This window comes from Schistocerca gregaria, chromosome X (assembly GCF_023897955.1).
Source record: "Schistocerca gregaria isolate iqSchGreg1 chromosome X, iqSchGreg1.2, whole genome shotgun sequence".
NCBI lineage: Eukaryota > Metazoa > Arthropoda > Insecta > Orthoptera > Acrididae > Schistocerca > Schistocerca gregaria.
In genome coordinates, this window is record NC_064931.1 from 705,399,593 (window position 1) to 705,419,604 (window position 20,012).

A 20,012-nucleotide genomic window follows, 5' to 3' on the forward strand; every position below is an offset into this window, starting at 1 on the left:
AGCAAGTGGTGCAGCATTGGACAGTAGACACTGTGAAAGATCATGGTGGGACATGGTGCCTAAGCATGCACACTGGTGTCAGTTGGTAAAAGTGGAAGGCTCGTGACAGTTGCAGGCAGCATCCCTGTAAGTAGAGTGGAACCAGCACAGAACAGCTGACTACATCGCGGCTGGAAGCCAATCGGGTTGCAGCTCGAGTGAGGTCGACAGCTGTCAGGGGTCTGCAGGCAGTACCTCATGTAGGCCACTATGTGGCAGCTCCTGATAGTCAGCTATGGTGCTGAGGTGAGAGAACTGGTCTCTGTCAGCAGAGTGTGGAACCAAAGGTGCAGTCATGCCAACTGATGGTGACGGGGATGTTGTCTGTGACTGGCAGTGTCGGTGATCAATGATTGCGTGTATGCCCCATTGATCATGCTTAGGGAAACCTCAAGAGGGTCGGTGATGTGAGATAACAGGTGGAGTTGTAGGTCTGGTGGCAGTTTGACCATCCAAAAAGTCCAAAGCATGGCTCCTGGTAGTGTATGATCATCAATCAATGTACGAAGGTGCTGCCAAAGCTGCAAAGGTTTGCGGTCGTTGAGGTGCTCGTCATGGATGATGTGGTGGACAGCCTCTGCCAGAGGGTGAGAAAGGTATTCAGTAAGCAATGTTTCTGTCATTAAATACTTGGGCAATGTGGGTGGCGATAGTAGCAGATCACTGGTGAGGTCTGGATGAGCATGGAGGTAGCTCACCAGGCAGACAAAATGTGCATCATCATCCAAAATCCTGTGGGTATCCAGTATGTGATCCACCAACATGAACCAACTCCTATTTGCAATGCAGGCATCAACCAAAGTCTGCACCAGAGAGCGGCCACAAGCAGCACGCTATGTAGAGTGAGCCGGTGCTACCGACGGTGTGATGTGTCCCAACTGCAGGCCCGGAGACAGGCACCGTATGGGTGTAACGGCTGGTGCCGTTGCAACAGCAGGTGGGAGGCAGTCGTGATGTGACCAAGGAGGGCTGATCCTGAAACCGAAGCAGAAGAAACACCCGGTGCCATTACGAGAGTGGACGGAAAGTGATCATGATGTGACCACGGAGCAATGGTCGCGGTAACTGGTGCGGAAGTGGCGACCGGTGTCGCTGAGATGGCGTGTGTGCGGGGTGAGGGAGGGGGGGTGGGGTGGGGTGAGGGGTGTAAAATGACGTCAGGCATGTGCATGAACGTTCGAATTATAGTTCTTGAACTTAATCGGCACATCAACCCCACCTGAATGTGACTGCATAGCTGATGGGTGGAACACAACGTCCATCACACGATTATAGTTCACAATGTCGCTAAGCGGTGTCCTCTGTCCGGGTGGCAATCACTGCTGTGTAGTAGCATTTGATGGTAGCCATGTTGGGCTGGTAACAGTTAAGTGGCCGCTGGCATGGTAGGGGTCAGGTAATTTTTCACTTTTATCCAAATGTACATTAGGAACACTTGTATATACGCAAGCAAAGTTAGTTAAAAGAGTGCATGGCACTAGTACAAAATGACACTGGTAGATCCATTGTTCTGAAGGCAATGTGGACGAGCACATGACGTTTGTTAACAATGAAAATAAGCACAAAATAATTGCCGAATGCACAACGTTGTAATTGGGGTCACCACTGTGGGTTTTACATGGTGTAGAACCATAATAACACACTTTTAGAGTAAGAATTAACATTTATTTCGGCACTGAACAGAGAAAATACAGAAATGGATGTAGAACATGGCGGGAGCAAAGAAAGGCAGAATGCAAAGCCAATGAAAATAGTCCAAAGAGATGATGCTCGCACCAGTGACACCACACATGTATGACAAGTATCTTTTAAGAAACACCTCACGTGTAAGAACTGTTTGCTGTGTAGGTGTTCACTCTGTTATCACTTAGGGCATAATATTCTGAGCTGCACATACTTAAAAACTGAATTAAAGTTTAAATTAGAAAATCACAAGCAGAACAATAATGTTGAATGGTAAATGTGCTCATTGCCATGAGCTGTTTAAAATGATAGGATTTTTATAGTTTTGTATAAAAGTATCTTTTGACTATAATCTATGGATACGTTGATCAGTTTGTCAAAAATAACTCAATATATGGTTATCAAACCAGAGCCAGTTATTGTTGGCAGCTATCCAGGAGAAATAGAGTTTGAACTCAAAATATTACAGTGTAGCAGGATGTTGAGTTAAGTAACAAATTGCCAAAAGAAATTAAAAACAAAACATGTTACTTCAAGAAACATGTTAAAATGTATTTAATGACAGTAATTGCTGCACTGTTAATATACTTAAAAAATCAATGTAATATAATAAAGGCACTTGCTGCTAGATGAAAGTAAGCTGTAGAGATTTTTGGACCACAGTTTTTATATGAATTTTATTAGCATTTGTGAATAATTTTATTACCTATGCATGTAAACATTTCCATCATCCATACTTAGTAAATTGCTCACAGATAGACAAATAAATAAATTTGATACTTCAGAAAAAGTGCTATGTTTAAGTACATTTCTCAAGATTACTAGTGTAATAGAAAATGTCATTTAGTGATTTCGTACCTAACGTTCATACTGAAAACTGAATAGAATATTTGCTGCTATTTTTTACCAATTTTTGTTTGGACTTAACTGTTGAAATCTTTTCAGAGTGCCTTTTCGGCCTTCTGGCACAAATATTGTTACAAACACTGCACCTACTCCAAATGTTCGAATGCGCATTATTACACATAAAGGACAAGAAGCATCTGTAGTGGGATTGGGAGAAGAACTTCAACTCAAAATAGAAATTGATCCGACCAGTGCCTTTGGAGTTTTTGTTCGCAACTTGGAAGCACGCACAGACAATGGAGAACTGTTGACCTTAATTGACAATGTTGGGTAAATATTATTATAAGACTTTTTAAAATTTAGTTAGAGTATATTGAGCACTAAACTTTCACACAGTATTCTCTAATGTACACTATGTGAGAAGTAGCGATTATTTCGTTACAGATAACTAACTCATTCTCTTACCATCACTAATCAAAAAGTGAAATGGAAAGATGTAACTAATCTCGGTAGCAAATAACCTGCCGCATTTATCACATTATATACACAATATATGAGTTTCTGAATGCAGTTGTAACTAGCCTAATTAGTTACATATAGCAATGTGATTCAGGAAGTAAGCTCACAAGTAATATTACAGAAATAAACTGCACCTCAGAATTTGTAAAACAGTAGAGGCAATTTTTACTCTGAATGGAAAAGTCACTTTACAAATCAAAAAAATTACGAGGTGACAGAATGGGTGACCATGGTTTACCTTCAGGCTGCAAAACTTCAGTATTGCAGGTAGACACATATCAAAGCAGAAATAACTTTGGAACTAGTAGTTTCCTTGTAGGATAAGGAAAGAGGGACAGGATGCAAAAGCTTAGAAAGGAGGAGCAGGTCACCAAGACTCCAGGATGAGAGGGCCCACATATTGTAAGGGCAAGAGGGTCTTTTGCAGCATACCCCTCTTTCCTCCTTGAAGAAGGAATTAACAGTTCAGAAGCTATTTGTACTTTTATATGTGTCTGTGGTGGTATTAAAATGTTGCTTCCTGGAGATAAGTACTGGCCAGTTATTGTGTTTCCTAGAAATTCTCATGATGAGGTTTTTCAGTAAACCTTATGGTATGTAATTCATAGTATATGAAGAGCAAATTTTGCTACTGTCACCATAGTTACTGTAGATTAACCTCTTTTACTGCTTGCTGTAGAAACAAGTTACTGGATCTAGGAAATTATATTTGACTTTTTAACTACATGTCAAATTATCACACATCTTGCTATATGATAAATTCATCACAAACGGAGCATCACCTCATTCCCACATTAAGGTTTAATTGTGCATGGTGATCTGAAATGAAAAGTTCACATTGAGCATATATCCAAGTAAACCAGACAGTCAGTTTCAATTCATTTGTGAAATGTTATGAGACTGCAAACTCTCTATTTTGTATACTGCATAAACAACTTGTATCACACATTACAGAATATTACTTGAACATGTGGAATCAAAATCAGACTAGAATAATGAGGACTAATGAATACACGCAATGAACTGCAAAACAGACGTGTAGCAAATCTGTTTATTCAATGTTGAAAATGTGGTATGCACTGCATCCGTACAGAATGAAGTATAACAAAGAACTGACTAAAGTAAAGATGGAGGCTTGACAGAGCACTTAGAGTTCACAGATATTAAGTTTCATGGTCGATAAACACTATCGACGCCACGTAGCCCCCCCCCCCCCCCCCCCCTACAGTACGGAGTACTACAGAGATGTCCAAGGTGAGGGCGTGAGGTACTTCCATCTCAAACAAGGTGGGTTGTGCAGGTGGAGCGGCAAGAGGCAGTTCAACTTCGTAGTCAGTCAGCCACCGTGCCCGGATGAGACAGCGGCCGGCCCGTGACTAGGCAGGCAGGTCAGTCGATGGCATGGTGGAGGCATGTGTGGCTCTTAAGTGGATTGAGCCATGCGTAGAAATGAAAGCACTTAGAGATGGTCGGTCACACTCACGCAGGAGTGTGAGGTTGTGTGCAATGTTGATGTGTGAGTGACCATCCGATGGCGGGACCTTGGTATCTGTCAAAAGAATGAGCACTCAGTCATTGAACATCACTATAGAAACATCATTAACTCGGTGCGGTGGCACGCTGCAGGACAAACTGATATTAGGTGTGTGTGTCTCCAATGTTGGAGGTGAGGGCACAAAACCTCTGCAGGGTGAAACAGAGGATGAGGTCGGGAAACCAGCGAACGGTGGCGAATAGTCTTTGGCTGAAGAGGTGTGTGGTGAGGTTGATGGGAGCATGTCTTTGTTCTTGATCAAGGATGGATCATCTGTAGAGTCCGACTGCGGTGATGTGAGACAATCAGGGTCGATGAAAGCCAGTTTCAGGTGATGCAGAGAAACTGTCTGTGTGCGGTCTTTAATCATGTTATCAAAAGTGGTATCCCCCCACTGCAGGACCTTATAGGGGCCAAGATAAGGAGGTTGAAGAGGCTGCCGAACCACATCATCATGCAGCATGATGTGGGAGCAGTCGGAGAGTGCGGTGGGAATATAAGTCTCGGTTGGTGAGTGACTGATGTGCAGGTGCAAATGCGTTTGTTGAAAATCTGGCTAATGAAATCTGGCAATGGGGGAAGAACAAGTTCCTCCGGTAGAACTGGATTCTCACTGAAAACAAATTCAGATATAGTCCCCTATAGGTCAGGTTTATAGGTCGAGCATAGACTAAGTAGCACCCATGGGAGAGCTTCCGACCAGAGACAATCATGGCATCGAAGGGCTGTCTCAAGGGTGCGGTGCCATCACTCCATCAACCCATTGCTTTGTGGGTGATAGGCAGTATTGTGTATTTTTCTTTTTTTTTTTAATAACACAGATATTGCAGAGAATGGTGAAAAGGGAGGATTCGAACTGTCGACCCTGATCAGTAGTGATAATGATCGGGCACCCAAAATGAGCAATCCACAAGCCAATGAAAGCCTTGGCTACCATCTCGGCAGTAATGTTAGGGAGAGGGACAGCCTCGACCCAGCGAGACAAACAGTCCATAGTTGATAAGATATACCTATGGCCCTCCGAAGGAGGAATAGGCCCGATCAGATCAATATGTATGTGACAGAATCGTCCTGCGGGAATGTCAAACTTGCCCAGAGGCAGGGATGTGTGGTGGCTGATCTTGTTGCATTCGCAAGCGACCCATCTGTGTGCCCAGGTTTGACAGTCCTGTTTGATATTCTTCCAAACAAAACGTTCTGACATGAGATGTGTGTTGGCTTGAATGCCCAGATGGGCTAGGTTATGCAGGGCATCGAAAACGTGTCGGCGCAGCCCAAGTAGTTGCAAAGGGCGTAGGGTGCTGGTAGAGGAATCACACCACACTTTGTCGGAAAGGCCAGGGAATTTAGCATTTGTGAAAACAAGTGATGTTTGTGGGTCTCGTAGGAGAGCTTGAGAGTCTTCGTCAGAAGCTTGGAGGGAGGCCAGATCAGAAAGATCAACTTGTGGGAAACAGCACTGATCCACAAGAAGAAATCCGCAGTGACGTTATCTACACCCTTGATGTAATGAACATCCATTGTGAATTGAGAAATCAGGTCAAAGTGGCAGTAACGTCGAAGGAGTGGGTCCTCAGGTGGGTTGCAGAATGGTTCTGCCAGTGTTTTGTGATCGGTGAGGACGAAAAACGTACATCCCTCGACGTCGAGGTGGAAATGTTTGATTGCCTCATAAACAGCAAGGAGTTCTCTATCAAATGCAGAATATTTTCTCTGAGCCGTAGATAGTTTCTAGGAGAAGAAATGAAGGGTAGAAACCGTGTCGGCCTTGCGTTGTTGCAACACTGCCCCCACCATGATGTCGCTGGCGTCCGTAGTGACGAATAACTCAGTAGAGGGGTCGGGGCGGGCAAGTGTCACAGCATGAGCTAAAGAAGTCTTCAGAGCCTTGAAGGCCTCTAGCATCGGAGCAGTCCAAGAGACAGGTTTGATACCGTAAGTTTGCTTGCCTGATGCGCATCTGTCAGGGATGCCTGAACAGTGGCGGCAGAAGGCAGATGGCGATGATAGTAATTGATGGTGCTGAGGAAATGGCATAGGTCTTTGTAAGTAGTCAGGGCGGCAGAGACGTGATAGCCTGCACATGAGATTTGAGAGGCTGTATTCCGTCAGCGGAGATGGTGTAACCTAGGAAGGAGACTGAGCCTGACGCAACTGAAACTTGTCTTTGTTGACCTCGACACCATTGGAGTTCAAGGTCTGGAGGACCGTAGACAGATGATTTTCATGTTCCTCTGCTGAGCTGCTGAAAATGAGAATGTCATCCAGATAAGCAAAGCAAACCTCGAACTGTCACAAGATAGAGTCAATGAAACATTGCCACATTTGTGCCGCGTTCTTTAGGTCGAATGGCATGAAGTGGTATTGGAATAAACCGAGTGGCGTGATAACAGCCGTCCTAGGAATATCTTCAAGCACCACAGGAATCTGGTGGTAGGCGCATTTACAGTCAATAACACTGAAAATTTTGGCGCCCGGTAACATATGAGTAAAGTCATTGATGTTTGGCACTGGATAATTGTCCATGATGGTACAAGTGTTTAAGCATCTGTAATTGCCACACATTCAAAAAGATCCATTGTGTTGGGAGACAAGGTGGATTGGTGAAGACCAGTTGCTGTCTAAAGGTTGCAGAACACCTGCCGCCTAAAGTTCATTACAGGCCTCATGCAGCTTCATAGGTTTGAGGTGACGGACCTTATGCCTAGTAGGAGGGCCGGCAGTGGTAACTCTCTTGTGTGTCATTCCATCAGTGACGGAAGAAACTGAGAACAGCACATAAGATTGGTTAATGGCCTGGCGACAAATCTTCTGACGAGTAGGGCGCGACGAGGTGTAGCCGTTAGCATGAGTGGTGAAAGGTAGCACAAAAGTCATGTGTCTCTTACGGGAGCACGGCGTGCACTTGTGTGGAGGGGCTGGGTGAGCGCAAAGTGCTGAGTGAAGGGGAATGGGCGGTGACTGTCTGCTGTTAACCTTGCACTGGACAACCAGCGTGGGCGAGAACAGTGCTGGCGTCGAACGTGGGACCACAATGGCCACTGGGTCACGTGGCCGGTGAGTGAGAGAGGGGGAATGTTTACCAACATGCACGGTAGCTGTCCGAGATGTGGACGTAGTCGTAACATGTGCACGACTGTCATTAGCAGCACTGTTTGAAACACACTGCACTGGATGAGGTGAGCACGATGGTTGGGTTGGAACGTCACACGCAAGTAACATTTGTGGACTAACCTGGTGAGAGTTTGAGCTAGGCTCGGCCAAGCAATCTTGTTTAGGTGGCAGCACTGTGGACTGCAGTTGCAGAAGGGAGGTACGAGCCATGACGAGCTCACTGTAAGTGGATGCGATGAATTGTTTAAGCTTCTCGTTGTCCTGGCGGAGTTGCGTTGCTGAGTTGTATTCTGACAGTAGGTTGGTAACGCAGGTCGCAATGTTGCCCGCGATGTCAGAGCATTCAAGTATGATACCGTATTTTGTGGTGGAAACAGAGAGTTGGACATAGGTGCAGGTGCACGGTATGTGAGTGTTCATAGGTTGGTGGAGCACTGAACCCTGTATGACGTTCGGAGATAATAGTTCGTAATGAGACAAAAAATCTATACCAAGTATTGGGTCATTGATGTTGGCAATGTAGAACGTCCACGGAAAACATAGAGAAGGAGATGGAGTCACCATGACATTTACTGAGCCTGAGGCAGGTAACGTCATTTTGTTGACATCTCATAGAAGTGACTTTGTCTGTGAAGAAGCGGGTGGAGCCATCGAAGTAGGTATGATCAACACGTCAGCACCAGTGTCGACCAGAAAAGCTAGATCTGATGCAATGTCAGTCACAGAGAGATGACCACTCGGCTGGGCAGATGAGTGAACAGAGTGTAGGACACCTGTTAGGTTCCCTGCAGGACTTGGCGTCTCTTAATTCCTGCGGTTGGTGTTCGGGTGTTGGCATACCAACCTGCACTTTTTCGAGTCATCACTAAACACTTTGTGGTACCAGCAGAATGAGTGAGCAGGGTGAGGAGGAGGTGGAGACTGCGACAGTGGCGGCAGCTTGTCCTCATTGATTTGTTCCGGTAAATAGACTGGTACATAAGGTGCATGGGCGATCCTGGAATAATATCATATTTCTCCATAAAATTTCGAATCTGCATAGCAGCACCATTTTCAAAGATTTTTGATATGACTGGAAGGAGGGAGATGGGACGATAATTCCCCATATCCTCTCTTGACCCTTTTTTGAGCAACGGTTTTACTTCTGCATACTTCAGCACCTCTGGGAAGCTTCCTTGTTCAAAGGATTGGTTTATTATTTTAGATAGTGGGTATCTTATTATTTTATTCACAAATTTAAGAACTTTTGTTGGTATCCCATCCCAACCTGCAGAATTTTTGTTTTTTAGTTTTAATATAATTTTTTCTACATCTATTGTTCAAACTGTTTTGAATTTTGTGAGGCATTCAGAATTTTGATTTAGTCCAAAGGGACGTACATTGTTCTCATAATCTGCAACATTAACCTCTGGTTTCACTACATTAATAAAGAACTCATTGAAGCATTCTGAAATTTGGGCCGGATTTACAATGATCTCATCTTTAAGGTTAATTGTACTAATTCCATGTCTAGAGACTTTGATACCTAATTTTTTTTACAACTGATCACACTGCCTTTGGCCAACTGGCATAGGGAAAGGAAAGTGTGTATGCATATTTTATTACTTGACTTTTGTTTCCTGGATTTAGTCTTAAGGAACGAGTACAAAGAATCAGAACACGAAGTGTTACTACTCACTTATGCCTCAGTTAATCAAAACGAATACAGTACACTTGTACAAATCTAGATTAACATAGAAACACATGACCAGAAGCTGAAGTACTGTTTGAAATGATGACAATGTTATATGTGTGCAAAGTCTGACTCTTCACAGAAAGGATTACTGAACATGATCCATCATGTCTGTATCTCATCACACAATATCATAGGCATGTTGTATTCCATGTCAAAGGTTGTTCACATCAACAGTTCCACTTCCTAAGTCACAGATTTTAGATGGCTTCAGAAAAAGAAATCCAGTGACTTGAAGTCTGACAATCTAGCTGGTCATGCTACAGTGATGCCAGTAGTCCATCTGCAAGGGAATGAATTGTCCAGGTGGCGTTGAACTGTGCTGCTGAAGTGAAAGGAGGCTCCATCACACATGTATAACAGGTTCATATGAGAGGCCATACTAATGGCTTCCAACAATTCCAGTAATGTAGCTTCCATGAAATGCAGATACCACTCTCCTGTCAGCCTTGGTGCTAACACATATGGCCCTATGAGATCCCAGCTGATAATACCACACCAGATATTGGCACTGCATCATTCTTGGTACCCTTGTACCACTATGCTGTGAAGGTTTTCTTCTGCCCACTTGTGCCAGTTATGCAAATTCACTATACCCTACTTCATGATATAGGCTTTGTCAGTGAACAGTATTGTTTGTGAAAAATGCTGGTTATGCCTCTGACACCATAGGACAGAAACCCATCCTCTGCTGGTAGTCTCCCAGCAACAATTATTGTACCTTCTACACTTGAAAAGGGGTGGTAATGGTTTATGTGCAGTACTTGCATAACAATAAATTGTGACATACTTTGACCACAGTGGCAAGAGACCTGTTGCTTATTCTTTGGTCCTCTGCAACAGTTTGTAACAAATTCTCTTTGTCATCTGCACTGTACATTGATATTCAGCTCTGTCCACTAAACCCTAGAGGTGCTACACATACACTATACTCCCTCCAGCTCTTTTTCACACAGTGCAATGTTTTTACAGATGAAAGGTGCTAGTTAGGAAACCTCTTGTGATACAGTTGTCTTGCAATGCAAACTCTTCAATTCATAATCCCTTAGGAGAGGTGGATGTTGACCTATTCCTCATTTGTGAAACTTGCCATGGTAGTAACACTGTGACGCATCCATTAGCAGCAGTCAGCATGGCAAATATCAGCTAGAGCAAATAGTGCAGGGCTGTTGTAAACACATTGCACACTGTGGTTTTCTTTTTGTCAATGTATGTACACAATATATTGAGAAGAACAAAATTAAGAGTGGCCCATCACTTGTCACACATGGCAGTATGCAGTTCTCGGAATACTTTTCCTCATTTATCACTTACCCTGTATATATTGTGAAAAGTAATGAGCCTATAATATGCCCAAAGTTACTTTTACACCTAAGGTCTTCTATCCATTGAGAATGACAGGCTGTGTTCTGTTTGCTAGAGACTCTTCAGTCCAATCACACTGTTGGTCCAATATTTTGTACGCTCATATTTTGTTCATTTGGTGGCAGAGCATAACTGTTTCAAATGCCTTCTAGAAGCTGAGAAACATCGCATTTACATGGGTGCTTGTATCTATTGTTTTTCAGTCTCCAGAAACAATAAAATGCAAGCATAAAATATTTTCCAAGATTCAACAATAGGCCAACAGAGATATAGGTCTATAGTTTTTTTGCATCTGTTTGATGACCCTTTTTAAAAATGAGAATGATCTGTGCTTTTTTCCGATCATTAGGAATACTTTGATCCACCAGAGACCTGTAATGCTATTTGGTAAATGACAAATGACTTTTATGGTAGCATAGTTCATCCCTTTCTATGGCAAAGTCTAATTTAACTCAAAATAGTGATGGTCATCTTTTCTTCCAGGGTTGTAGCTATGCACTTTGCTATTATTTTTGAACTGGGATGGGTTATTAACAAAAATTTTCATAAATGAATATTTGTGTTGTGAAAGGTACTGTGAATATCCCTAGTTCTTTAAATAAATGTCTACAAGGTGATCTTGGATGGGCTCCAGCTATTATTCTGATTACATGCTTTTATGCAATGAGTTCTTTCCTTCTTTATGACAAATTACCCCACAATATGATGCTATATGAGAGCAATGAATGAAAATAGACATGGTAGGCTAATTCACTGATATGTTCATCACCAAAATTTGCAGTAACCCTAATAGCATGAGTAGCTGAACTCAAACATTTCAGCAAATCATCAATGTGTTTCTTCCAGTTCAATTTCTCATTGGTGCACACACACAGAAATTTTGAATATTCTGCCTTAGCAACAGACTTCTGTTCAAAGTATATATTCATCAATAGTGTTATGCCATTTATTCCACAGAACCGTATATACTGTGTTTTCTCAAAAATTTTTTGAGAATCCATTTGCAGAGAACAACTTAATAATTTTGTGAAAGACATTATTTACAATTTTGTCAGCTGATTATTGTTTGTTGGGGGTGATTACTATATTTGTATCATCAGAAAAAACAACTATCTGTGTGTCTTCATGACAGAATGGAAAGACATTAATATATATCAAGAACAATAAGGGACACAAGACTGAACCCTGTGGAACACTGTTCTTGATTACTCCCATCTTAGAGGACTCTGCCAATTTTTGCAGACTATCTGTACTGTCAGTTTCAATCTTCTGCATTGTTTCAGTTAAATATCTGCTTGTGCACTGTCTCACTCATACTACAATGCTTAAGGTTATCTAGAAGAATTTCGTGATTCACACAGTCAAAAGCCTTCGAGAGATCACAAAAAATCACAATGGGTGATGTTTGGTTGCTTGGAGCATTCAATGTGTTATCAGTGGAAGCATATATGGCATTTTCTGTTGAAAAGCCTTTCTGAAAATTGAACTGACATTTTGTTAGTACTTCATTTTTACAAGTATGTGAAGCTACTCTTACATTACTTTTTCAAGAAGTTTGGATAAAACACTAGTTGTTAGTATCAGACTTATCTCCCTTTTTTATGTTTATGCAATGGTTTAACAATAGCATATTTTAGTCTATCCAGAAAAATGCCCAGTTTCAGTGAGCTACTGCATATGTGGCTGAGAATCCTACTTATCTGTTAGGAACAAGCTTTAGTATTCTGTTGGAAATGCCATCAATTCCATGTGAGCTTTTACTTTTGAGTTAATTTATTATTTTCCTAATCTTGGTGGAGATGTGTGTTGAATTTCAGTTTTATCAAATTGTATAGGCATTGCTTCTTCCATATACAGCCTTGCATTTTCTAATGAACAGCTGTATCATATTTTCTCTACAATACTCAAAATTTTTCTACTTCTGACCTTTTTTTAAAATATTTTTGGCTGAGTGCAAAAGAAATACAGTCTTCCTGTTTCCCTTATAGCAATATTTTGAGTTTTTTTTAATTTTTTTATGAGAGGTGCCAATTTCAGACATACTGCACAGTTGCTTTTCTGTCCCTTGGGACTTATTTCAATGTGTCATTTTGTCATTTGTGTAATGATTTGAAGGAAGAACCATAATGTTATCTTCCTCTGTGAAACATGATTGATAAAAGATGTTTAGTATTTTGTTCTTTTATGTGACATCCTCCATTTCAGAGCCATTATGGTCACAGAGTGTCTGAATAGATTGCTTTGCTCATTGTACTCATTTAACATGAGAGGAAACTTTTTATAATTTTCTTTCAAGTCAGTAGATAGATATTATTTATATTATTTTTTATGAGTTGAATGCTTCACAAGTGACCCTTCTTATGTTAAGTTTGGATTTATTTAGTTTTTATTTGTCTGTGAGCCTTTGGCTACATTTAAATTTACAGTGAAGCTCTCTTGGCTTTTGTAGCAGCTTTCTGATATTTTGTTGAACTGTGGTGGATCTTTTCCATCTCTTGCAACTTTTCAGCCTACGGCATATTGTACAATGCTCTTGAACTTAGCCCATTAATGCTCTACATTGTGAGTGCTGGAGATGAAATTTTCATGTTGACCTGTAATCTTGGTCCTTCCCTCCAGCACCAGCTTTCCAGAAGTATGCAGATAAGAGTTATACTTATAACACATCGTCCTGGCCTCAACCCCTTGACCTCTTTTAATCTATTGAAACCACACCCTCCACCTACCAGTATCCCCTTCTTCTATCCCATCACACCCTCCCAATACACACCTCCAAATCAGTTTCATTGTGCACCACACAAACTCATCAGCTCCAGTTCCCAAATGTCACAGTAGTAACCCATTCACCTGCTGCCTCTCCCTTCCACATTCCCATTCCATACACCTGCTGTGTTGCTCTGCGCTGCCAGCTACACCTCCCCAACCCATACTTCTGTTATCCAACTCTCTCCTAGTGGGACGTGTGTGTGTGTGTGTGTGTGTGTGTGTGTGTGTGTGTGTGTGTGTGTGTGTCCATCCAAAAACTATGAAAAATCAAACAACAGAAACTCGAAGCTCGAATACCAAAACTGGCAAAGTTTTCATACCTTTTTGTGTCCCCCTTGATGACTTCTGCTGTTCAGTGAGTGGGCTCCTTTACTCCTAAATTATAAAGATATGTTTAAAAAACTGAAACTAAGAGTCCAAGTATTCAAATGTAATGTAAAACAGTTTTTATTATCTGACAGTGATTCATAATTCCCATCGAGCCCCAAGTATCGATATGCAGGACATGTCAGAGATACTCAAATTTCCATGGGGAGCACAGCTACAGATGCAAAAGGTCAAGTGGGGCATTTCACTGATGCCGGAGTACCCGTAAATATTGTAACCTCATGCTATTCTGTGAAGCCTTCAACACTCCTCATATATTGTAGAGAACTGATCTCACCTGTTTGTTATTTTAAAAATTTTGATTGCTCCGTGGACTGTTTGGCTATGCTTATGATGATTTTGCTATGTTCTGGACTTTGTTTTCTGCTGGCTGTTCACTTTGTGAACTCCACTGTCATTGACCTCAGAAACCACCTGTTTGTTCCCCCAGTCTCTGCATTACTGCCAAAGTGAGTGATCATAATCTGTGTTCCACCTATTTAAAGTAGGATAGAAAAGTGGTGACGAGGACTTTCTCACCATACAACTATTCCAATGAAGCATGGATCCCAGAGTTTCTAAAGCTGTGGCAGCAGCAACTGCGACAGCAACAACAACTGCAGCAACAGCAAGAAAAACAGTGGGAAGTCCACCAGGAGCTACATCAGCAACATGAACAACAGAAATTCCAGTAGCAACAGCAGTAATTTCGGCTCGATCTGCAGCAAAACCAACGGCAATCTGCAGCTGCAGCTTCATTGCCTCATGATCTAAAGCTCACTGTTGTGCGGGAAAGGCATCTACACTAAAGAATAAATGAAATCCGTGAAATGTAGGTTTTTTGATTGTAAAAGAAAGGCAAAGTTCATGGCATGATTTTGCTGACTCATTGGTTTTTTTAACTTCAACTTCTATTACTGTTCATTAACAGTTACTGCTAATCACTTTGTGCAATTACTACAATTATTCGCTCAAGACAATATAGGGCATTGTTGCATTGTTCATTGAAAATTTGTGGCACAGGCACTTCATGTAGCTCTGTAATAAATGAAACTGGGCTCACAAATCCTTCTTGTTAGTTTGCATCTGCTTGCAGTAATTACAGTGTACCCCTTTGATGCCATATACTCCACCCGTCCACACCATATACACATTGTATCTGCACTATTAAAGAATTAGTGGCTATTTATAATTAGATAGCTAAAATAAAGTTACAAAAATAAAAGTTCCATTTGGTGGCATATGCAGATGACATTAGGTCATACCAGGGAAATCGGTCATGCTATTTTACATCATGAGCTCTACTAATCTCCATGATCATGATTGCTCCCATATCATATCCAAAGTAGTAATCAACGTTTTATGTCTCCATTAGCATGTGCTTGCACTTGCACTGTAGTGATATGATAGTCACCCACCTATTAGTGACATGTTGAGCCAAACAGCTTTTTTATATTTTCTTGATGTTGTGTAATGCACATAATAGATTGAACTTGACAAAGTTGGGCTCCCAAATAAGTGCATACTGGTGAATACTCAGTATTGTAGAACACTCAGTATAATTTCGTTTATTGAAAGTAAACTACACTTCTCGAACAACCACTATAAACACACAAAAACAAATAAATTGTAGACGACCATTCGTCAAGAGCATCAGTGAGGTCCATCGGAGCTGGTCCTAGCTTGGCGAGGAACTGCCTGTATTGCTGCTGCGCTGGCCTTATAAAGCCGGCAGAGGCCAGCGCAGAAACCCAACTTTCCCTGTACCTGTGAGGCGACCTCTGCAGAAAAAGGTTCACATTAGTCTCTAGCAAGTTCCGTTTGTTTCGAAGAATTGTTTTCCACTTGGTTGTGCATGCAAGTGCTTGTGTATGTTATACACTACTGGAAATTGAAATAAGAACACCGTGAATTCATTGTCCCAGGAAGGGGAAACTTTATTGACACATTCCTGGGGTCAGATACACCACATGATCACACTGACAGAACCATAGGCACATAGACGCAGGCAACAGAGCATGCACAATGTCGGCACTAGTACAGTGTATATCCACCTTTCGCAGCAATGCAGGCTGCTATTCTCCCATGGAGACGATCGTAGAGATGCTGGATGTAGTCCTGTGGAACGGCTTGCCATGCCATTTCCACCTGGCACCTCAGTTGGACCAGCGTTCATGCTGGACGTGCAGAACGCGTGAGACGAGGCTTCATCCAGTCCCAAACATGCTCAATGGGGGACAGATCCGGAGATCTTGCTGGCCACGGTAGTTGACTTACACCTTCTAGAGCACGTTGGGTGGCACGGGGTACATGCAGACGTGCATTGTCATGTTGGGACAGCAAGTTCCCTTGCTGGTCTAGGAATGGTAGAACGATGGGTTCGATGACGGTTTGGATGTACCGTGCACTATTCAGTGTCCCCTCAACGATCACCAGAGGTGTACGGCCAGTGTAGGAGATCGCTCCCCACACCATGCTGCCGGGTGTTGGCCGTGTGTGCCGCAGTCGTATGCAGTCCTGATTGTGGCGCTCACCTGCACGGCGCCAAACACGCATACGACCATCATTGGCACCAAGGCAGAAGCGACTCTCATCGCTGAAGACGACACGTCTCCATTCGTCCCTCCATTCACGCCTGTCGCGACACCACTGGAGGCGGGCTGCACGATGTTGGGGCGTGAGCGGAAGACGGACTAACGGTGTGCGGGACCGTAGCCCAGCTTCATGGAGACGGTTGCGAATGGTCCTCGCCGATACCCCAGGAGCGACAGTGTCCCTAATTTGCTGGGAAGTGGCGGTGCGGTCCCCTACGGCACTGCGTAGGATCCTACGGTCTTGGCGTGCATCGCTGCGGTCCGATCCCAGGTCGACGGGCACGTGCACCTTCCGCCGACCACTGGCGACAACATCGAGGTACTGTGGAGACCTCACATCCCACGTGTTGAGCAATTCGGCGGTACGTCCACCCAGCCTCCCGCATGCCCACTATATGCCCTCGCTCAAAGTCTGTCAACTGCACATACGGTTCAATTCCACGCTGTCACGGCATGCTACCAGTGTTAAAGACTGCGATGGAGCTCCGTATGCCACGGCAAACTGGCTGACACTGACGGCGGTGGTGCACAAATGATGCGCAGCTAGCGCCATTCGACGGCCAACACCACGGTTCCTGGTGTGTCCGCTGTGCCGTGCGTGTGATAATTGCTTGTACAGCCCTCTCGCAGTGTCCGGAGCAAGTATGGTGGGCCTGACACACCGGTGTCAATGTGTTCTTTTTTCCATTTACAGGAGTGTATGATACACAGGGGTGTCTTGAGTGTAGTCTGCCTGGAAGGGGCCATCTGTGGCAGACGTAACATACCTCCCTTCCAGGGGGGGAGCTGCACGAAAGATCGATAGCTGCTACGTCGTGGAGATCTGCAGCTGCGGCTCCTTGGAGGAGTGTGTGGAGGCTGCCTCTTTGAGAATATGGTGCTGTATGTCCAGCGATGCGGGCTGACCTGCGTACTGGTTGTGATGGCGACATGGGTGGGACAAGTGGCATCGGGTCATCTTCATCAGTGGCCATTGGCTGTTGGAGAGTGGCCAGGCAGATTGTCCATCGGCTGCAGCTGCTGTGTTGGTGGTGTGGTGCTGGTGGTGGCAGCTGGTGCCCTGAAACGTCACCCATGCAACAATTAGATGGCATTAGTGAAGGGGTCTGTGTAGGTGGTCCGGAATGGGTTGTAGAGGTGGCGGAGGTCCGTGTCGTAGGGTGCGGTGCAGATGTCACAGAGTAGCTAGGACGCAATTGATTTCAATGCCGACAGACTATGGGGCCATCCAAGATGACATCAAAAAGGTGGCGACCCTGGGAACGCTGGATGACGGTGGGCAACCAACCTGCTTTAGTGCCAAAACCTCGGGTCCAGATTAAGGAGACAGGAAAGAACCGGAACTGTCCAGAAGGAATATGAATTCTTGGAGAGGGCAAGAGAAGATGCAGGAGGGTCCTGGACTGGCGGCCATGGAGTGCTTCCACTGGGCTTTTGTCCCCTATTGGAGTGGCTCGATAGGAACTGAGGAAGAGCATCAGAGCATCTTCAATGGAGTGGTCCTTGGTATATTTGAGCATCTGTGTCTTAAAAGTTCTGACCAGGCGTTCCACTTCCCCATTGGATTAGGGATGGAAGGGCAGGGTGAGAAGATGCTGGTCCATTGTCCGTGACTATGGCTTTTGGTAATCCTTCCAAGTAAAATATTTTTCTAGGGCTGATAAGGTAATGTGCGTGGTGACTGCTGAACACCGAACAATGTATGGGAAATGGGAAAATGCATCCGTGACTAGGAGCCATTGGTGGTCCAGAAATGGTCCCGCAAAGTCAAGGTGGATGCGTTCCCAGGGACCGTTCGGCATAGGCCAGAGAAGGAATATTTGGCGGGGACGGGGCAATTGTTGGGCACAGATGGTACAGCACTGCACCATCTCTGTGATGTCAAACGTGAGGCCAATCCAAAAAACATGCCTTCTTACGAGAGATTTGGTGCAAACGATCCCCCAATGCCCTTGGTGAAGAATGTGGAGGATCGTGGGCTGCAGGGATCTTGGAACGATGACCCTCAGTTCTGCTGAATCTAAGTGAAGGAGGACTCCATCCACCACTGAAAGCTAGTGTTGGATGGAATAGTACAACCGGAGGTGGTGTTGATTCTGAGGAGGCGGCGAGGATGGCCAACCATGCAGAATGCGGTGTCGGACGACTCGGAGGAGGGAATCTTCTGTGGTGGCTGCAGCTACTTTGACAGCTGTAACGGGAAATCCCTTCAGGGCCTCTTGGACGTCATCATCAATTTGAAAAACAAGGAGGTCCAACTGGTCAAAAGCAGGGTCTGGACCTTGTGGTAGACGCGACAAGGCGTCCGCGTTGGCATGCTGGGAGGTGGTACAAAAATGCAAGGTGTAGCGAAATTGGGATAGGAACAACGCCCAACGCTGGAGACGTAGGGATGTTTTGGGTGGTAATCGCGCAGAAGGTAGAGGAGCAGTTTGTGGTCAGTAATAATGTGAAAGGACTTGCCATAGAGAAAGGGATATAACTTGGAACAGGCTAAAACCATGGCAAGTTCTTCTTTCTCAATTTGGGAATATTTGATTTGTGCTGTGGAAAGAGCTTTTGAGATGTGTGCTATGGGGCGCTCTGTGCCATCTGGCAATTTGTGAGACAGTATGGCTCCCACGCCATACTCAGAGGCATCTGTAGCAAGTATCAAAGGAAGATTTGGATCATAAGGCATGAGACATGCAGCGAATTGGAGCTGCTGTTTAAGGGAATGGAAGGCAGTCTCGCAGACTGGAGTCCAACATAATGGGAAGTTTTTGTGGCAGAGGTGGTACAGGGGTGCTGCCACTTGAGCTGCAGAAGAAACGGATTTCCTGTAATATGAAATTTTGCCCAAGAAGGATTTCAACTGATGAAGGTCCCGGGGATGGGGCAGGTTGTTAATGGCGTCGATATAAGAGAAAGATGGAGAAATTCCATTCTGGGAAATGATGTGACCAAGATAGGAAATAGATTGTTGGAAAAATGAACATTTAGAAATATTACATTTCAGACTTGCAGTTCGAAGGCGGAGGAAGAGGAGGTGGAGGTTGGCTATGTGCTCTTCGGAGGAGGATCCCATGATGACTGTCGTCTACGTAATTTATACAGCCCAGGATATCAGTGAGAAGTTGTTCAAGGTATCTTTGAAAGATTGCAGGAGCACTGGCTAAACCGAACATGAGTCGGTTTAGTTGGATGAGGCTGAAAGGAGTATTTATAACAGTGTATTGTCGTGAGGAAAGATCAAGTGGAATTTGGAGATACGCTTCTGCTAGGTCAATTTTGGTAAAGTAGGAGCGCCATGCCAATTTGCGAAAAAGATCTTCCAGTTGTGGAAGGGAATAGTCGTCAACGAGAAGCTGTGGGGTGACTGTAGACTGAAAGTCACCAGAGAGGCGAAGGCTGTGGCCTGGCTTCTGCACAATGACTAAAGGCATGGACCACAAGCTGAACTGCACGGGCTGGA

General features: G+C 43.9%; 1 protein-coding gene across 2 annotated transcripts in view; it reads left to right on the forward strand.

Moving 5' to 3' along the window:
- Positions 1 to 20,012, forward strand: part of LOC126299294 (uncharacterized) — a 483,067-nt gene that overhangs the window by 444,963 nt on the left and 18,092 nt on the right. For both annotated transcript variants that reach the window (XM_049991089.1, XM_049991090.1), the window contains exon 24: positions 2,668 to 2,898. In XM_049991089.1, the coding sequence (XP_049847046.1) occupies positions 2,668 to 2,898 (231 nt within the window). The remainder of the gene's footprint in view (positions 1 to 2,667; positions 2,899 to 20,012) is intronic.